The sequence below is a fragment of the Microcaecilia unicolor genome, chromosome 3 (genome assembly GCF_901765095.1).
Source record: "Microcaecilia unicolor chromosome 3, aMicUni1.1, whole genome shotgun sequence".
NCBI classification, from domain to species: domain Eukaryota; kingdom Metazoa; phylum Chordata; class Amphibia; order Gymnophiona; family Siphonopidae; genus Microcaecilia; species Microcaecilia unicolor.
In genome coordinates, this window is record NC_044033.1 from 79571682 (window position 1) to 79590600 (window position 18919).

The following is an 18919-nucleotide window of genomic DNA, read 5'->3' on the forward strand; positions in this document are numbered from 1 at the left end:
AGATTTCCTGCCTTTTTCCTGCGTAAAGGCAATCGGAAAAGGTTTGTGCATCTCGTTTCAATGGGGTTTTTACACTAATTGCTCATCTCCATTCCGTTTTCGTTAGCTGCTAGCTTCCTCGGTAAAAGCCCTTTGATGCATGCAACGGATCAAATTTTCCTCGTTGGAGGGTCATTAAAGGCTCATTTAGCTTTAGTGCATCTGCCTCTGAAAGTGGTGAACTGGATAGGAAACTGGTTGACCAACAGGTGGCAGAGGGTGGTGGTGGTAAATGGAATCCGCTTGGAGGAAAGGAAGGTGAGCAGTGGAGTTCCTCAGGCGTCGGAGCTAGGGCCTATTCTGTTTAATATATTTGTGGGTGATATTGCTGAAGGGTTGGAAGGAAAGGTTTGCCTTTTTTCGGATGACATGAAAATAGCCAATACAGTGGATACCCTGGAGGGAATAGAAACGACGAGAAGGGATCTCCGAATGTTAGAAGAATAGTCGCGGGTCTGGCAGTTAAAATTTAATCCAGTTTATCCATTTATATTATTTTATTTTTAAGATTTGCAGTGCTCAGTGTGTTGAAGTGCCAAACTATAATGTTCCACAGAACCAGCATATAGCACTACATGCTCAGAAGCTTAGCCGAGATTGGGTGGCAGAGCCGGTGGGGGGAGGCGGGGCTGGTGGTTGGGAGGTGGGCCTTGTTCTGGGCAGACTTCTACGGTCTGTGCCCTGAAAATGGCAGAAACAAATCAAGGTCAGGTATACACAAAGTAGCACATATGAGTTTAAATTGTTGGGCAGACTAGATGGCCCGTGCAGGTCTTTTTCTGCCGTCATCTACTATGTTACTATGTTATACCCATCATTGCACTGGACCCTGCCTGCCTTCCTTTATGCTGACCCTTGTATCAGTTTCTAAGATTGTAAAGTCCGGTACTTTGAATTACTAATCTATGATTTAATCCACAGTTCACTTCTTAGTAAATGCATAGAGGTACTTATTTTATTGCTGGTCCATGAGTGCTTGAATTCTTTATCTGTGCTGCTGGTGCTGTTTGTGCGTTAGTGCTATCTGTGCATTAAAATGTCTTCTGATAAGTTTTCAATATCAGTTGCTAAGCACTGTAACATGATGCATTTTATCACATCAATAACTACCACAGAAGTCACTAACAGTAGTATTTCAGTGACTCCCACAGCAAATATAAATTTGCGCTGCAGCAGCCTTGAACTTCCTAGCTACTGCAACAGCAAAGATAGCAGGCCTCAATTTGGGCCTACCATCTATTAAGTAGACCTGAGGTGCATCCCCACCTCCCATTTCTCCACAATGCACATCCCACTCCCCTGATCAGATCCCCCTGCCTCTTCTGGCCCGCAGAAACCCCTAAAGCTGCCACATAAGGTCAACTTCATGGAGTTTAAGCAGTTCAACCACCACACTAGTGGTGAGCCCTTCTGGTCATAAGATCTGAATTCAAGTTTCTTGTGGCACAACACTATGGCCAAGTCACAGGGTGAACTGATTATACTCCAATTCTATGTGAATTATAATTTATTAGTTCTTTAAGTAGAGGAGTGTGGTAGCCATGTTAGTCCACTCTTAAGGTTATCAATAGAAATCAAACAAAATAAAACATGGAAAAGAAAATAAGATGATACCTTTTTTATTGGACATAACTTAATACATTTCTTGATTAGCTTTCGAAGGTTGCCCTTCTTCCTCAGATCGGAAATAGGCAAATGTGCTAGCTGACAGTGTATATAAGTGAAAACATTCAAGCATTACTATGACAGTCTGACAGGGTGGGAGGAGGGGGTGGGTAGGAAGTATGCATGGGGACATCAAAGCATATCATTGATATTCAAACAGGGTGGGTGTGGATAGGTGAGGGGAGGGTGATCAACAGAGACATACAGCCCATTATAAACCATAAAGCTGTATGTCTCTGTTGATCACCCTCCCCTCACCTATCCACACCCACCCTGTTTGAATATCATAGTAATGCTTGAATGTTTTCACTTATATACACTGTCAGCTAGCACATTTGCTTATTTCCGATCTGAGGAAGAAGGGCAACCTTCGAAAGCTAATCAAGAAATGTATTAAGTTATGTCCAATAAAAAAGGTATCATCTTATTTTCTTTTCCATGTTTTATTTTGTTTGATTTCTATAGATTCTACATGGAATGTTGCTATTCCACTAGCAACATTCCATGTAGAAGTCGGCCCTTGCAGATCACCAATGTGGCCGCGCAGGCTTCTGCTTCTGTGAGTCTGACGTCCTGCACGTACGTGCAGGACGTCAGACTCACAGAAACAGAAGCCTGCGCAGCCTTCTACATGGAATGTTGCTAGTGGAATAGCAACATTCCATGTAGAATCTCCAATAGTAGCAACATTCCATGTAGAATTTCCAATAGTAGCAACAGAATCTCAATAGTAGCAACATTCCATGTAGAATCTCCAATAGTAGCAACATTCCATGTAGAATCTCCAATGGTATCTATTTTACTGTCATAGTAATGCTTGAATGTTTTCACTTATATACACTGTCAGCTAGCACATTTGCTTATTTCCGATCTGAGGAAGAAGGGCAACCTTCGAAAGCTAATCAAGAAATGTATTAAGTTATGTCCAATAAAAAAGGTATCATCTTATTTTCTTTTCCATGTTTTATTTTGTTTGATTTCTATTGATAACCTTAGTTCTGTAAGAAACCTGTCTACCTTCTCTCCTTCTGTTTCAAAACTAGCAAAGACCAAATTAAGCTTTAGACACTATTTAACAAAGTCATAGGGTGCCAACAGATTATTGTAAAGGTTGACAGCAGCAGAAGTAGATGGTACTCCTTAATCATATAAATATGCACATCCAAGGCAAGGTATTTTCTAATCTTCTGTAGTATTAATAGGTTTTAAATAATAACAGATGATCCTTATATACTGGCATTTTAAACTGTTTACAAGTTAGTGGAGATTTTAAACAAGTGAATGATAAAATGATCAAAGTTTCTTACGGTTCAATATCTATTGTCTGCTCTCCAGGCCCAGGAGTTACTGGAACACTGCTCCCATCGATACCATCTGCAAAAGAGGCAAGAGGGCAAAAGGCAAGAATTAGCTATTCATATTTAAAGAATTTATTTTCATACTCTCCTGTGAACAATGAAAGGAAATTTTTGTGGAGTTTCAGGCCAATGCTAGTGCTTTGTGGTCCATATGTATAAAAACCCTTTCCTCATCAACTCATTTCTACATCATTTAATTTCATCCCCTTGGTTCAAAGACAAACAGCATATTTACAAGGTGACCTGGCTCATGTCTTCTATGTATCCAGCACAATACACCGTGTTTCAAGTCAATTGCATTTCCTGCTCAGATTAATTAACTTTCTTCATGGTTTTTCCACACTGCTGTACCACAACTAAGCAAGAAAGAAAAACATTCACCCAGTGTGTGAAGTGTTCAATAAGGAAATAACAGCCTGTACTGTATTTCTGGGATTTCTCACTATGTTATGTCTAGTTATAAAATGAGGCAGGAACAGTCAACCATACTGCCAAACAGATGTTTTCAATCGCTCCTTTTTCTTAGAGAAATGTCATTAAAAAGTTCACCATGGCCTCATAGGGACTTATAGAATAAAAATGTAAAAGCTATGGGGTCAATATTCAACGTAATTTAACCAGCCAGAAACAGTTCTTGATTGGTTAAATCGCCTCTTCGGGGCTAACCGGTCATTTTCAGAAGCACTTAACTGGTTAGCACCAAACTCAAAACCAGCTATTTTGGGAGGCATTCTGGGGGGGTGGTGTCAACACTTGGCCAGTTATGTCTGATATTCAGAACTTAACCAGCCCGGTTAACCGTATACATAGGACCACATAAAAAAACAGTCCTGTCTTTATGCAGTAACCCACCGCCAGTAAGTGTTGAGTATTGCACTTAGGGGCTCTTTTACAAAGCAGTGGTAAACCCACCTGGGGAAAAAATTAAAACCCCGGAAATGGTTAACATGGAGGTAACCCGCCGGTAATTGGGCTTCACCGCACACTGCCCTGTTACCGCTGGGTTACCACAGGAGCCCTTACCACCACCTTAGTGGGTGGCAGTAAGTGCTCCCCGCCGCATGGCCATGCAAAAAGAGTTCGCTTACCGTGTGGCCACTTTTTTGGGATGATTTTTTACGTGGGAAAAACAGCTTGGTAAAAGGACTCCTTAAACAGCTAAGTCAGTGCCCAGACATGGCTTGGCATTGAATTTTGAGGTTTAGTACCGGCAGTGGTCAGCAAAATGCTGATCAATGCTGGCTATCGATCCCTATAAAATAATTTAGTTTCATCATAGGTTCATGAGAGCACCCCTTCAGATCTTTGTACAGCTATTTCCTTGTTCATAATAGCACTCAACCTCATGTAATAAGATGGTGTTAAAAATCTGTTTTAGATTTTTGATGCAGTATTTTTGATGTTGTTGTTTTAATACCACACTATTTTCTTATTATTTTTTCCAATGTAATAACAATATTCAAAACATAATGAAGTAAAAATCTATGCTAAAATGGAAAAAAGGTTAAAAACAAGTTAGTGGTAAGTCAGAAATAATGGGCCCAATATTCATCAAGCGGCAGGCAGCGTTTTGCCGTCCACTGCTGGTGTTAAACACATTTCCGGCAAACCAGCATTGAATATCCAGGTTTATTTTGGCTGCTAAAAAGTTTAAACTAGCTATGCCAACATTCAATGCTAATCGGTTAATATTTTAGTGGTCAAAGATAGGCCTGCTATTTAAGTGGCCTAGTTTGATCTCTCAACATAGCCGGTTTGAAGCTGAATATCTGCGCCTAATCGGCTATGTCATAAGAACATAAGAATAGCCATACTGTGTCATACCAATGGTCAAATGGAACAGCAACCAGGGAAGCACTGTCTGCCCTCTTCTACTACCGCCATTCTGGACAATGGTGGTAATTCGGCTGATGTCTATGATATCAGCTTAACCTGGCCACGGGGAAACACCATCCATTTTTCTCTATTACTGCCCATCATCTTGGAAAATGGCAGCTCTTTGGTTGATGTCATCTGAGGTTAAGTATGGCTGGCTCATTGAAAGGGTGGGGGAAGGCAGGTGGTCTGTGGGCCTCCCAAATTGAGGGTTCTGGGCCAGAGTGACCAAGCCAAGAATGCTGGGGGGCTTTGGGTCTCCAACTTGAAGATTCCATGCTGTTATTTTAATTTCTCATTAACCTCCAGTGAAATCAATAGTAATTTAAAACTTCACTTCCAGAGGTGAAACAGTTTCAGCTCTGTCTTGAAAGTAAAAAAAAAAAAAAAAACAAAACAACAAAAAACTGCTAATCTTTAACCCAGTTTACCATATTGGAAATAATTCCATTTGCAGTTCATTACCATGCATTTCCATGCTAACTGTGCTAAGATTAGAACAGTGGTTTAATTCAGGTTTAGCACTGAATCTGTTTGTGTCATATCTCTGTGTAGACTGTCATTTCTTTGGCATCTATCAATCAGCTTGTGAAATGCGATCAAATCAGCAAAACTTATTGCAGTTCCTGTCTGTTAGGATGGTACATAAATCAAAGAATGTGTGTGTATGTTTTCACTGGCTGGGCTAAAAACTCTGACTTTCCCTGTGGAAATTGGCCAGTTTCAGAAGGAAACTGAAAATACATGTATTTACTCCAACTTTGGAATACCTATAGAGTTTATGATCTTCTGTGTTTTGGAATTGCTGTATATCTGATTGTTTGAAATACTTTGTGTGGTTGGTTATATATTGGTGGTTAATAAATAAAATGAAAAGAGATTCTGCTACACTGGAAGTAATCACAGTATGCAAAAAATTAGCGCTAAACCAGAAGTAAACAGCTGGGCTGAATTTAGCAACACTTTCTGCATTAGCTCCACTTTTAACAGTTCAAACAAAGCCAAGAACTACTATCCTTCTGTTTGAGATTTGTGTGGTCTACTCATGAAAGTTTTACATAATGCAAAAAAAAAAATGGTATGGATACTTAAGACATTTATATAAACATAAATTTAAGCAATTAAAGAGGCTTACAAACTTTGTAAGCCTAAGTGCCTAGAAAATGAGCCCTATAGTAACCTATGGAACTCCTGTAAGTTTATGTGCTTTGAAAATGAGCACCAAAGAGTTTTTCTTGGGATGTTATGAGATTTGATTCTCTAATACTAAAGTTCATGGTTTTGCTCAAACTATAAAATGTGAAAGCAATAATTTCTCTCTGTTATACAGAAGACTATTCTAACAGTTTGTATCTAAAAATAAAGCTTTTCCCATTTAATGTAACAGAAAATAAACCTATGGCTGTTTTATTAGAGTGAAATGTGTACTACAGACAGTTACGGTATTCTGTGATGTAAGCGCCTTTAGAAGGCAGTGTTAAGAGAAAAAGGATGGTGAAATTTGGACAATAAGCTAGATCTAGGTACAGAGTGTTCTTTCACTAGGGCCAGAAGAGCTCCTTTTAAAGTACCGTAAGAGCAGGAACCTAAGGGGAAAAGAAAAAACAACTTAAGACCATTTTAGCTAACTACATCCACAATCTCTTTTATGTAGGATATTTACTCTTAGCTAATGCTCTGGGTAAAAGGAAAGGGAATGGGACTTATATACCGCCTTAAAGGGAATGGGACTTATATACCGCCTTTCTGTGTTTTTTCCAACTACATTCAAAGTGGTTTACATATTATATACAGGTACTTATTTGTACCTGGGACAATGGAAGTTTAAGTGACTTGCCCAGAGTCACAAGGAGCTGCAGTGGGAATCGAACCCAGTTCCCCAGGATCAGAGTCTGCTGCACTAACCATTAGGCTACTAAGTTCTTCTGGATGAGGTATTTTAACTGTCAGTAGATGTCTTGCCCAGAAAGGATTACTCCTTAGCTGTTGGAGGTTCAGTATTACTCTTCTCTTCAAAATAGTCTAATACATATTTTCATGAGATAATGGAAATATAAAGTAAGGAGTTACACCCTTAGGTGCTTCATGTACTGCATCAGAAAACAGTTAACATCAGTTGAACAGTGAGGAATAAAAAGAACAAAAACATTCTATATATAAATAGGTGTTTTTTATTTTTACGTTGAGTCAATTGTGACATTGATAACTTGCTTGTAAGATTTTCTTTTAACAACAAATCTTATGCTTAGGGAGCCTATGCACTAAAACTTGCACTAGAATAGATTTATCATGAATACGGGTATAAATTTAACAACTAACCTAAAATGCAACATGCCAAGCAATGCACTAAATTTTACTGTGTATGCATAGAAATAGTTTCCATAGCACAAGAACATTAGCAGCATGCACACTAACCCACAAAACTAGATTTCTTCTGACACACACATATCTGTGTTCTGTATAACGTATATATGCTAAACTGAGAATGAACAGTCCTCGTTTCCGCCTGGTTCAACTCCCTTACTGCAAACCTGTATAAAAAGTAAGCCTGGCACATCTGGCTGGCTGTTCAGGACTCAGGGCTGAAATAAACGAATAGGCTTCCCAGAAAGGAAAAACAAAAACATAGTACACATCTTAGATGTCAGCCAAGGAACAGAAGGACTAGCATCAGAAGATACTTCAGCTGGCCTTAGCGCATTAATCCCATTGATTCTAGGGAAAGAGATCTGTCAAACCTGTATCAGAAGGACGCTGGCATTAATTGTACCCTTTCACCAGCACCCCACAGTGTTGGCGCAGCAACCAAAGATTGATGATTCTTCTGCTGAAGCTTTAAAATGCCTGCTGTTGTAGATTTACCACAGTAAGGACAGAAACTATCATCACCATAGACCAGCAGAGCACATTCAGCCAACTGATATCACTCTATGTCCCATTTCCCCTCCTTCTGCAGCATCCACTCAAACCATACCATGGAGGAGTGGACATCTCAATCCACAGATGGAAATGCAGGACAAGGTAATCCAACCTTGGGCAGAAAGGGGCTGCCTCATATGCAACCTTCTTAGTTCCCATCTAATTTTTTCTGAAAGGGAATTAAGACTTAACTGCTGCGACCTTGCCACTGCTACACCACCTAACCTGCACACTGTATCATCTGAGATCATGGAGGACACTGAAGACATGTAATGCAACATTTCAGAACCACTGCAGTGTTTGAATGGAAGCTGTGAGATGAGACTTATCTAACTAAATGTGGAAACTCCACAAATGGTGCTTCTCAAGCTAAAACACAAAATAATGCATGCTATTTGCAACTGTGCATATTAATTGAAACAGTTCATAATATTTGCACAGATTTTTGCCTTCACAGTGAACAAAATTCCAAACAGTTTTTTCCACATGAAAATGCTGTTCATATTAATAGTTGATGAGCTGCATTACATTACTTTGCATTTCAACAGCTCATTAAATATTAAAAGGCAATTCTACGCTCTAGAAAGCGTTTTTTCTTGGGAGGTCCTATTTCCAAGCAGCACCTATCCGGGTAGCGGAGGGTTTTGAACCAGGTAGATCATAACCTCAATATACCTGTTGGGCTGGCTCGAGCTTATTGCAAATGACCCAACTAGTTGAAGAAGGAAAAGTGGTTCCCTTCTCTGACCTAGAAGAAGAATTTGTCTTGAGTGAGGAGGATTTTTATCAATATAGGCAAATATCTGATTTCATATGCTGACGAGTGCTTCAACTTCTTAGCTAGGACACTACATTGATGGCGAGGGCTATAACTCCAGATTCTTTGAGCAGGGACTGTCTTTCTTCTATGTTTGTGCAGCGCTGCGTATGCCTTGTAGCGCTATAGAAATGCTAAATAGTAGTAGTAATTCTACAGAGTCTTGATACAAGATGCCTCTCTGATTAAATATGTTCAAATGTGGAGAGGTGTGGTAGCCGTGTTAGTCCACTCTTAAAGGTTATCAATAGAAATCAAACAAAATAAAACATGGAAAAGAAAATAAGATGATACCTTTTTTATTGGACATAACTTAATACATTTCTTGATTAGTTTTCGAAGGTTGCCCTTCTTCGTCAGATCGGAAATAAGCAAATGTGGTAGCAGATAGTATATATAAGAGAAACATCAAAGCATTACTTTGACAGTCTGACAGAGTGGGAGGGTGGGGGAATGCATGGGGACATCAAAGCATTTCATTGATATTCTAACAGGATGGGTGTTGGTAGGTGAGAGGAGGGAAATAAACAGAGAAATACAGCTTTATGGTTTATAATGGGTTAGAAAACCCAGATCCTTATTAAGTCCTGTTTGTTGGGTGTCAAAATATTCAATCATTCTTATTTCAAAGGTCTTACGTTCCTGTATTGTTTTAAAATTACCTTTCAGTATTCTTACTGTGAAATCACTGGTGCAGTGTTCTTGTCTTGTAAAGTGTTGGCCCACAGGAGTGGGGGCTTGACTGGCACTGGCTATTTTCATGTGATGTCTGTGCAGATTGAATCTTGTCTTAAGCATCTGGTCTGTTTCTCCAATATAGCATCTTTCGTTACATTTTTTACACTGAATGATATATACCACATTGGAAGATGAGCATGTAAAATAGTCCTTTATGTTGAATATTTTTCCTTTGTGAATGACTGTGGGGTCTTGTGAAATGTTTTCGCATAGTTTGCAGCTGGCTGTGTTACAGGGAAACGTGCCCTTTTCTTTTTCCGTCTGTGTTGGGAGTTTACTTCTGATCAGCTTGTGTTTTAAGTTTGATGGCTGTCGGACGGCCAGCACTGGTGGGGATGGGAATATCTCTTTCAGTAATTCATCTTCCTGGAGTAGCGGCTGTAGGTCTCTTATGATTTTCCTCAGTTTCTCCAGCTCTGGGTTGTATGTCACTACAAGGGGAATTCTGTCTGTGGCTTTTTTTTCTTTGTACTGTAGCAGATTTTCCCTGGGTGTTTTGAGGGAGGAGGCAATATTCTTGGAGCTTATTTTGGGGTTGTAGCCTTTCTGTTTGAAGGATGCAGTCAGGGTTTCAAGGTGTCTGTCTCTATCCTCTGGGTCCGAGCAGATACGGTGTTATCTTGTGGCTTGGCTGTAAATAATGGATCTTTTTGTATGTGAAGGGTGGAAGCTGGAGTTGTGGAGGTAGCTGCATCTGTCTGTGGGTTTCTTGTATATAGATGTTTGTATACAGCCATCACTGATTCAGACTGTGGTGTCCAAAAAATTGACTTTTTCTGGGGAGTAGTCAATTTTGAGTCTGATTGTAGGATGGTATGTATTGAAGGAATAGTAAAATTGTTTCAGAGTTTCTTCCCCCTCCATGCAAATCATAAAAATGTCATCGATGTACCGGTAGTATTTTAGAGGTTTGGTCTGGTATGTATTCAGAAATGTCTCTTCCAGCTCAGCCATAAAAAGGTTGGCATATTGGGGTGCCCATTGCAGTGCCCATTATTTGTAGATAGATATCATTGTTAAAGCAGAAGTAGTTGTGAGTTAAAATGAATTTGATTAATTTTGTAATAGTTTCTGGTGAGTATTGATGGTCCAGTGTAGATTTTTTTTTTAGGAGTCTTCCACATGCAGCTATGCCATCCGCATGTGGAATGTTGCTGTATAGTGATTCTGCATCCATCGTGACCAGAAGGGTGTTTGGTGGTAATTGTTTGATATTTTTCAATTTATTCAGAAAGTCTGTGGTGTCTTGTATGAAGCTGTTAGTTTGGTGCACGATGCTTTGATGTTTCTCTTATATATACTATATAAGCTAACACATTTGCTTATTTCCGATCTGACGAAGAAGGGCAACCTTCGAAAGCTAATCAAGAAATGTATTAAGTTATATCCAATAAAAAAAGGTATCTTATTTTCTTTTCCATGTTTTTTTTTTGTTTGATTTCTATTGATAACGTTCAAATGTGGGAATGCGCCTTAGGGCGAGACTACCCACAGCAAGAATGGGAACAAATATATCGAAGGCTCTTAAAGTTTCAATAGCACGTAATATGGTATAAAATGGATATAAAATGCTATATATGTGGTATTTTACACTGGAACGCTTATATAAAATATATCCCTCTACTTCTAATCAGTGTTGGCATAACTGTGGTTTACAAGGGACTTTTCTACATATTTGGTGGGTCTGCCCTCAGGCACAGATCTATTGGTTAATAGACTTTGAAGTTCTTCAAGCTATTTTGGGAATACCAATTCAAGCAAACATGGGATATGGACTTTTGCATATTAAAACTACGGAGCTACCGAGGAAATATTGTAAACCGATTTTCAATGGACGGCAGCCCGTTTAGCTTCGGCAGCTCTGTAGAAACATCCAAAGATCCTTACATGTGAATTTCTAATAGCTAAAGTGGACTATGTATGTCACATGAATAAGCTGACATTTCGCAGGAATAAATTGTTCCTTTCTTCGAACCTGGGACCCTTATGTACCGTGGCAAGCTGGGTTGACAATATGTGAGTAGGTTGACAATGAGTAGAGTGGCCTAGTGGTTAGAGCACCAGTCTTGAAATCCAGAGGTGGCTGGTTACATTCCCATTGCTGCTCCTTGTGATCTTAGGCAAGTCATTTAATCCTCCATTGCCTCAGGTACAAACTTAGATTGTGAGCCCTCCTGGGACAGAAAAATCTCCAGTGTACCTGAATGTAACTCACCTTGAGCTACTACTGAAAAAGGTGTGAGCAAATCTAAATTAAAATAAATAAATAAATATATAATAGCTTGATGCTTGGAATGTCCTCAGGTTTTCACATAACTGTCCTCTGGGGAGGGGGGAGGAGGGTGGTTTGCATATGGGAAGTGTTTACTTGGGGGGGGGGGGGGGAGTTTTCGGGGGAATAAGAGGAGGTTTAAATCTTGCTTAAGAAATATATGTAATTGCATCATACCAAAAAGTTATGGTATGAAGTTTATACTGACTAGCAAGCTGAATTGCATTGTGATATTTTTCTTTTGTCTTGTTTTTGGTTGTATTCTGGTTTTTCAATTTCAATAAAAATTTCTTGGCAAAAAAAAAAAAGGGGCAATTCTATAAGTTCACTAATAACACATGTATGTTACTAAAGTCAAGCACTTATATGTATCATTGGTGCCAATAATTGAAAGTTAATGTGTGTAAGTGCTAGGTCCTATTCTGTAACTGGCATAAGTTCATTCGTGTGAAACTGCCGGGGGGGCATACATGTGGGCAGAGCATAGGCATGTCATAGGTGTGTTGCTAAGTGCATTACTCAGTTGTGCATATTGCACGGTACACATATTAACAGCAGCCATTGATATTGCATTAAGGGGTCCTTTTACTTAAGCTGCAGTAATTTTTGACGCATGCTGAGGCCCCCTTTTACCGAAGTGGATAAAAGGCTGTCTTTCTCAACAAGAAACGGTTGTGCAGTAAGTGAACCACTTACCTAGCGGCCATTTTGGGGGGTGGTGGTGGGGGCAGCATGTACTGCTACCCACTGAGGTGGCGGTAAGGGCTCCTGCACTAAACCGGCGGTAGCTGGGCAGCAATTACCACCGGGTAAGCACCAGCGCTACAAAAATAGAAAATTGTTTGTAGTGCCAGACATGGCATGTGCTGGGGGTGGGAACTACCACTGGGCTCTTGCAGAAGCCTAGTGGTAGTTCCGGATTGGCACGCAACAAGCCCATTGCTGCATGCCAAACCTTTAGTATAAGGGGTTCCTAAGTTTGCATGCCACTAGCATTCTATAATGGCTCGGGTGAACCTAGAAGCCGTTATAGAATTTGTGCTAAGCATGCCCCACTGTGGTGCCTACATCTTGGAACCAATTTACAGAATTGTTCCATTAGCGTGCAGTTAAACCATGTGTGAAATTCAGTTCAGAAAAGTCTTCCATAGGTAGAGGGCATACAGATTCTGCTTGCCAGTAATCTCTGTGCCTTTTCTAATGCAAGTGGTGTGAATTATTGACTTAGAAAGTTTTGTCAGTCTCCAGAGAGAATAAGAGCTGCTCCTTCTGCCTGGTAACAGCAGTAGGAGGCGATATCTTTGGAGGGAAGCTGAGGAGTATAAATATCCAGACCACGGAGGAAAAGGTACTGTCTTCGGTTCAGGTCCCCAGCCAATGCACCTAAAAACAAGGATTTGGTTGAGAGCTTCAGGTCATTCTCTCAACACCTATGCAAAGGGATTAGAGTTACTTTTTAACCTCCAAGCTGCAGCATATTTTAATCTACAACAGAAAGGTCTCAGACTAGCACAGTTTCTGACTCTGAGGATCCAAGAATAAGAGACTAAGTACCCATTGCATCTTTCACTGTGGGGGGATGGAAAGGGGGCTTTGTAATTGTATTACAAAACTATATTGTTTGTTGTACATTGGCACGCGCCTGTGGAACTCATTGCCACAAGTGGTGAAAACAACTTATGATTACCTAAAATTCAGAAAGTCATTAAAGACTCACCTATTCGGAAGGGCATATGCGAATGACCCAACTTAAATGATTCAACCCTGCAACACTTCACTATTAAAGATCGTATTGGACATTAATGAACTCTTTTACCTCAACCCAACTTGATTGAATCTTATCTTCCCTATCCCAATACAACATTTTGTACCTATCCTGTACCGGATTTGGCGAATGCTTTCACGGTATTATGTAAGCCACATTGAGCCTGCAAATATGTGGGACACAAATGTAACAAATAATAATAATAAATAATATCAACTTAAAATAAAGATTTTTTTTAAATGAGTGGTTTTTTCTAGACTGACAGCGTTGTCCTATGCTGATTACGCTCTCAGAGCAATTGAGACTCTAATCCATATCAAAGGTGCTACACTGTGACAGTACCACCTACAATTTCTGATCAGGATTAGCTGACCCCTGAGGCAGGCGCCAGTGTGCCGAAACACGGCCCGTGTCGGGTCTATCCGTCAATTAATAACAAAGAGACTTTGATCATCTCAATCCTGAAGGCCCAGTGTTGCTTTTTTGTTTCTGTATTATTTTGTATGCTGTTTTACCCTCTCTTTTGTGTCTGAAAAATCTACTTTACCATAAGAACTGCATATTCAGGAAGAAGAATACATTGGACTGTGTTACTTTTCGCTTACAACTTTACTGTAACCAGCCTCAAGTAACAATATACACCATTTTATATGCCAGTAAACATGTCATAGTTTTGAGCATATTAAACTGTGTGAACTATATTGACTGTGAGAAGCATGCTCAGTATGTGGATTCTGTGCCAGCCAGCCTCCTAGCTTTGCTTGTCCTGGCTCTGCCCTGAAACCAGTCCAAGAAATATATTTGTGCAGCCTCTCTGATGCTCATCCAGGATATTAGGATTATACATAAAATAGTTTTGTAAACAAAATTTTTGAGTAGGTAAGGGCCTCTTTTATCAAGCTGCACTAACGACTCCCGGTGCGATAATGCTTACAAAGCCCATTCACTTTGAATGGGCTCCATTGACATTGCCACATGGGAACTGCTAGTGCAGCTTGATAAGAGGCCCTAAATTTGGTGTAATAGTGCAGTTCATTTGCATAAACAAATCTAGCATATAAAATCCCTAAAAAGAGTGAACCAAGTGGTACATATCTTCTATATATATAAAAGGCACCACCAACGTTCTAATGAAGCCTCACTTCCGTTTTGCATGGTGGTGTAGATATCCGGTTTCACGAATCACAGGCAGGACTAAGGAGTAGGGAAACATGCTCCTCTCCTGCTGACTCTGCTGCCTGGGTTTCTCCCCCCCCCCCCCCCCCCCCCCCCCCCCCCCCCCCCACCGCTGTATGGTCAGAGCATGGCTGTGTCAGAGAAAATGAGTGCAGGGAAGGTCAACCGCTCCCTCCCTCCCTTTACATTTAAAGCAACACCAGGGACTTGCATCTCTGCCTCTCTCAGCTTATTCTCTCCCTTCGCAGGAGAACTAGCGTTAAATAGCCCTTACAAGTAGAAATCGTAAAACTGGTGTACAGAGAAATGGGAGTTACTTGATGCTTTTCTTGACAACTGACCTCTTCTGTATCCCCTATTTTCCAGACTGCTACTGCTGCCAGTTAAAAATAAAGCACAGGACTCAGACAGGCTTGCCACTTTCAGAAGCCAACAACACTCTTTCTACACATTCACTCTGCATGGGAGAGGAGAATTGATGGATGGCAAAAGGGGAAGGGGCGGGCAGGGGATAGATGAAAATCGCTGGGTAGCTGGAGGGGGCGCAGGGGAGACAGGAGAATAGCTGGGTGGATGGAGGGGGGCAGGGGGAGAGATAACAATTACACACACATTCACTCTCACAGACATACTCACACCCAGACTCAATCTCTCTCTCTCACACACACGCGGTGCTGCCAACCACACAGAGGGGGGGGGGAGAAGCAGGGGGTCCTGAGACCACAAGGGAGGGGAGGGGAACGCAGAGGGGGAGGGGGTCCTGAGACCTGAGAGGGTCCTGAGGGGACAGGAATCTCTGTCACACACACTCACAGTGTCTTCCTCTCTCTCACTCTCACACTATGTCTCACACTGTATCACATTCACTCTCTGTGTCACACAGTCACTCACACACACTCGCAGACATCGGGGGGGGGGGGGGGGAGCGGTGCTAGCGCCCGTTTCATTCCTCTCTGAAACCGGCCTATCACACTAGTTAGTACATAATCCTGTATGCTATGGTTGCAACACTGTGCCTTTTATACTGTGGAGCTGTGATCACCTGGGACTTCCTATTCTCAACTGTAAAAAATTTGATATAAGAAGGTAAACATTGTGATAAAGGAGAAAAGCTAAGAAGAGCCCTGTTAATAGAAGTGGCAGGGCCAAGTTCTCTCAAATAATTAGTCCTATTTGCAGGCTTGTACCTTTGTAGTGGCCTCTAGAGATATTCTTTCCTTAGAGCATCCATTATCTTGTGGAGTGTCTCTGGGCTCAGTGTTGGCACCCACTACAGTATTTTAAGTATCTTTCTTTCTGCTTCCTCCAGTGACCCTAGTCCATAGTAACATAGTAAATGACAGCAAAATAAAGACCAACATGGTCCATCTTGTCTTCCCAGTAAAGTGGCCAGAGTTGTACCTACCCCTCCTTGCAGATAAGATCCCTCTATGCCAGGAGTTCTCAACCCAGTCCTCAGGACAATTAATCAGTCAGGTTTTAAGGACATCAACAATGAATATGCAAGAGATATATTTGCTTGCAATAACTCCCTTCTATGCAGATCTCACTCATTCATATACATTGTGGGTGTTCTGAAAACCCGATTGGTTAGGTCAGTGGCATAGCCAGACTGCCAGTTTTGGATGGGCCTGAACCTAAAGTGGGTGGGCACAAAAATTTCTCTGTACCCCCTTTCCCCAGCAAAATGTAGTCACACTAATCAGATGCATTTGTAACACAGGGGTAAAGTGCTGTTTTTCAGTGCATCAGGTTTCAGAAAATAATTTATTTAATAGCCTAACACCCTTTTCAATGAGCTTTCAGAGGCCAAAACCTCCTGCCTCAGGTCAGTATAATGCTGTTATGGTATCTTCTCCTGACCTAAGGAAGGAAGTATTGGTCTCTGAAACTTTATTAACACAGGTACCATATTACTTTTCCTAAATTAAAAATAAAATTATTTTCTTTACCTTTGTTGTATGGCCATTTACTTTTTCTCATTGTGTTGCTCCCAGTCTCTAGAGTCTGCTTTCCTTCATCTTTCTCTTGCCAGGGTTTCCTGTGCATTCGTCACCTATGGCTTTTCATCTTTTCCTCACCCTTGATCTCCACATGCCCCTTCCTCTTATTCTCCAGTCTTTCCCTACTCTGTCCTCTCCCTCTTTCCATCCAGCAGCTCCCCTCTTTCTCTCCCCATCCTTCCAGTGTCTCCCCTCTTTCTTTTGCATCCAGCGTCTCCTTTTTCTCCCTACCCTTCCATCCAGTGTCTTCCCTCTTTCTCTCCTTATCCTTCCACTCATCTACCCTCTCTCCTGATCCTTCCATCTAGTGTCTCTATCTCCCCTCTCCTTCTATCCAGTGTCTATCTCTCTACCCTTTTCTGTTCAGTCTCCTCCCTCTCTCCACATCCTTCTAGTTTCTCCGCTTTTTCTCTGCATCCTTTCATCCATCTCCCCTCTTTCTCTCCCTATTCTCCCATGTCCAGCAGCTCTCTCCCCTCTAGTCCCTTCTTCCTCTTCTTCCCTTGTCCAGCAGCTTTCCAGCCCCTTCCTCCTCTCCCTCCCATGTCCAGTAGCTCTCTCCCTTCCAGCCAGTCCCTTCTTCCTCTCCCTCCCATGTCCCAGCAGCTTTCTCCCTTCCCTCCAGTCCCTTCTTCCTCTCCCTCCCATGTCCCAGTAGCTCTCTCCCTCCCATGTCCAGTAGCTCTCTCCCTTCCAACAAGCACCTGTCCCTTCCCACTCTCCATTCAGTAACTGTCTCTTCCAAATCTTCCTCCTCCCCTTCTTTCTGACTCTTTCTTTCAGGATCCCATCCAGCCCCTCTCTTCCTCCTTCCAACCAGCACGTGTCCCTTCCCTTTCTCACTCTGACCCTCCCATCCAGCTCCTGTCCCCTCTGCCATCTTCCCCTTTCCTTCCAGCATCTGACCTCTTTCCCTTCCCCTCCCTCTGACACCCCACTGCTGCTAATGCTCCATCTTAAGCGCCTCGCGTCTGCTGCTGTCTGCCCTGCTCTGCCTGCAGCTGTAAGCGATTTGCTCGTCGGCCCTTCCTTCACCGTGTCCCCCCCGTGCAGAAATAGGAAGTTACATCAGAGGGTGGGGCACGGTGAAGGAAGGGCCGATGAGCAAATCACTTTACAGCTGCAGCAGCGCAGAGCAGGGTAGAGAGAGCAGCTAACGCGAGGCGCTTCACCATCCGATTCTTCTTTTAAGGTTGGGTTCCGGGTGGTCTGCTCCTCGACAGAGCTGCGACGCCGGCGGGGCAGATCGCCCCGCCTTGATACGACGATGTTGAGGTGGGCCTGGAGGGAAAGTGGGTGGGCCTGGGCCCGTCCAGGCCCACCCGTGGCTACGCCCCTGGGTTAGGTGTGTCCTGAGGACTGGGTTGAGAACCCCTGATCTATTCCGCTGTTTAGGATTGGATTTGTCAAACCTAAACAACCTATCTTTTTAAAGCAGTTTACTGTGTATGCTAGGCCTTCATGTATAAACATACTATCTTTTTGGTACATAGTAAATCTGCTTGGCACACACACTAAGGTTTAGCACATAGGCTCCTTAATGTGATTAAGGCATGTCTTGATCAAGATCTCCATCATGATTTAACACTGAAAGGAATCTGTAAACCCTTAAAAAATGAGGCAAAGTGTTTTAAAGGTTTCTTTGGAAAATCCACAGTACAGAAAATGACAGAACAAAATCTGTCACCTTACAACATAATATCTTATTCCCATGTTTCCTCCATGTGAAAAGAAATATATTACATACAGGAAATATTTAAGTAAAATATAAACGCTCTACTTACTTGCTCGGCACAGCAATACTCGTGGTGTGGGTGTCAGAGGAGTAAGCGGTAGCTGTGGGTAAGCGCTGCAGTGGGAGGCAATGACGTTGCTGAACAGACCAGATCCATGCCGTACAGGGCTAAGCATAGGGGGTGGGGTGTAGGGAAGTAGCTCTTGGGTCCTGACCAGCAAGTGGTCTCCCATGATGTGAGGTGAACGGAGCTGGCTTTGATACAGTGTGGCACCTGAGTAGGATGCGTTGAAGTTGAAGGAAGGAGGGGGTATGAATAGAGGTTCAGGCCTATGCCGATACTTTTTCTTTTCTTGCAGTGGTCTGAAGTGTTCTTCTGAAGTTTCTGAGTTTTTATCACTTTGATGATGTTTTCCGACAATTTCCTAAATACAAGTTTATATAATTAAAAAAAAATGTGGTGATGACTAGTTTTGACTTAGATAATATTCACATCCCATCCCCTTCCCTTAAATTATCTTCACATTTTAAGGACATAAGAATAGCCATACTGGTTC

The 18919-nt window shown here is 41.8% G+C and overlaps 1 protein-coding gene across 4 annotated transcripts in view; it reads right to left on the minus strand.

Moving 5' to 3' along the window:
• The window catches only part of TRERF1 (transcriptional regulating factor 1), a 329029-nt gene that overhangs the window by 65376 nt on the left and 244734 nt on the right, over window positions 1-18919 (minus strand). For all 4 annotated transcript variants that reach the window (XM_030196092.1, XM_030196089.1, XM_030196091.1 and 1 more), the window contains 2 exons: window positions 18412-18787; window positions 3012-3078 (listed from right to left, as the gene is read on the minus strand). In XM_030196092.1, the coding sequence (XP_030051952.1) occupies window positions 3012-3078; window positions 18412-18787 (443 nt within the window). The remainder of the gene's footprint in view (window positions 1-3011; window positions 3079-18411; window positions 18788-18919) is intronic.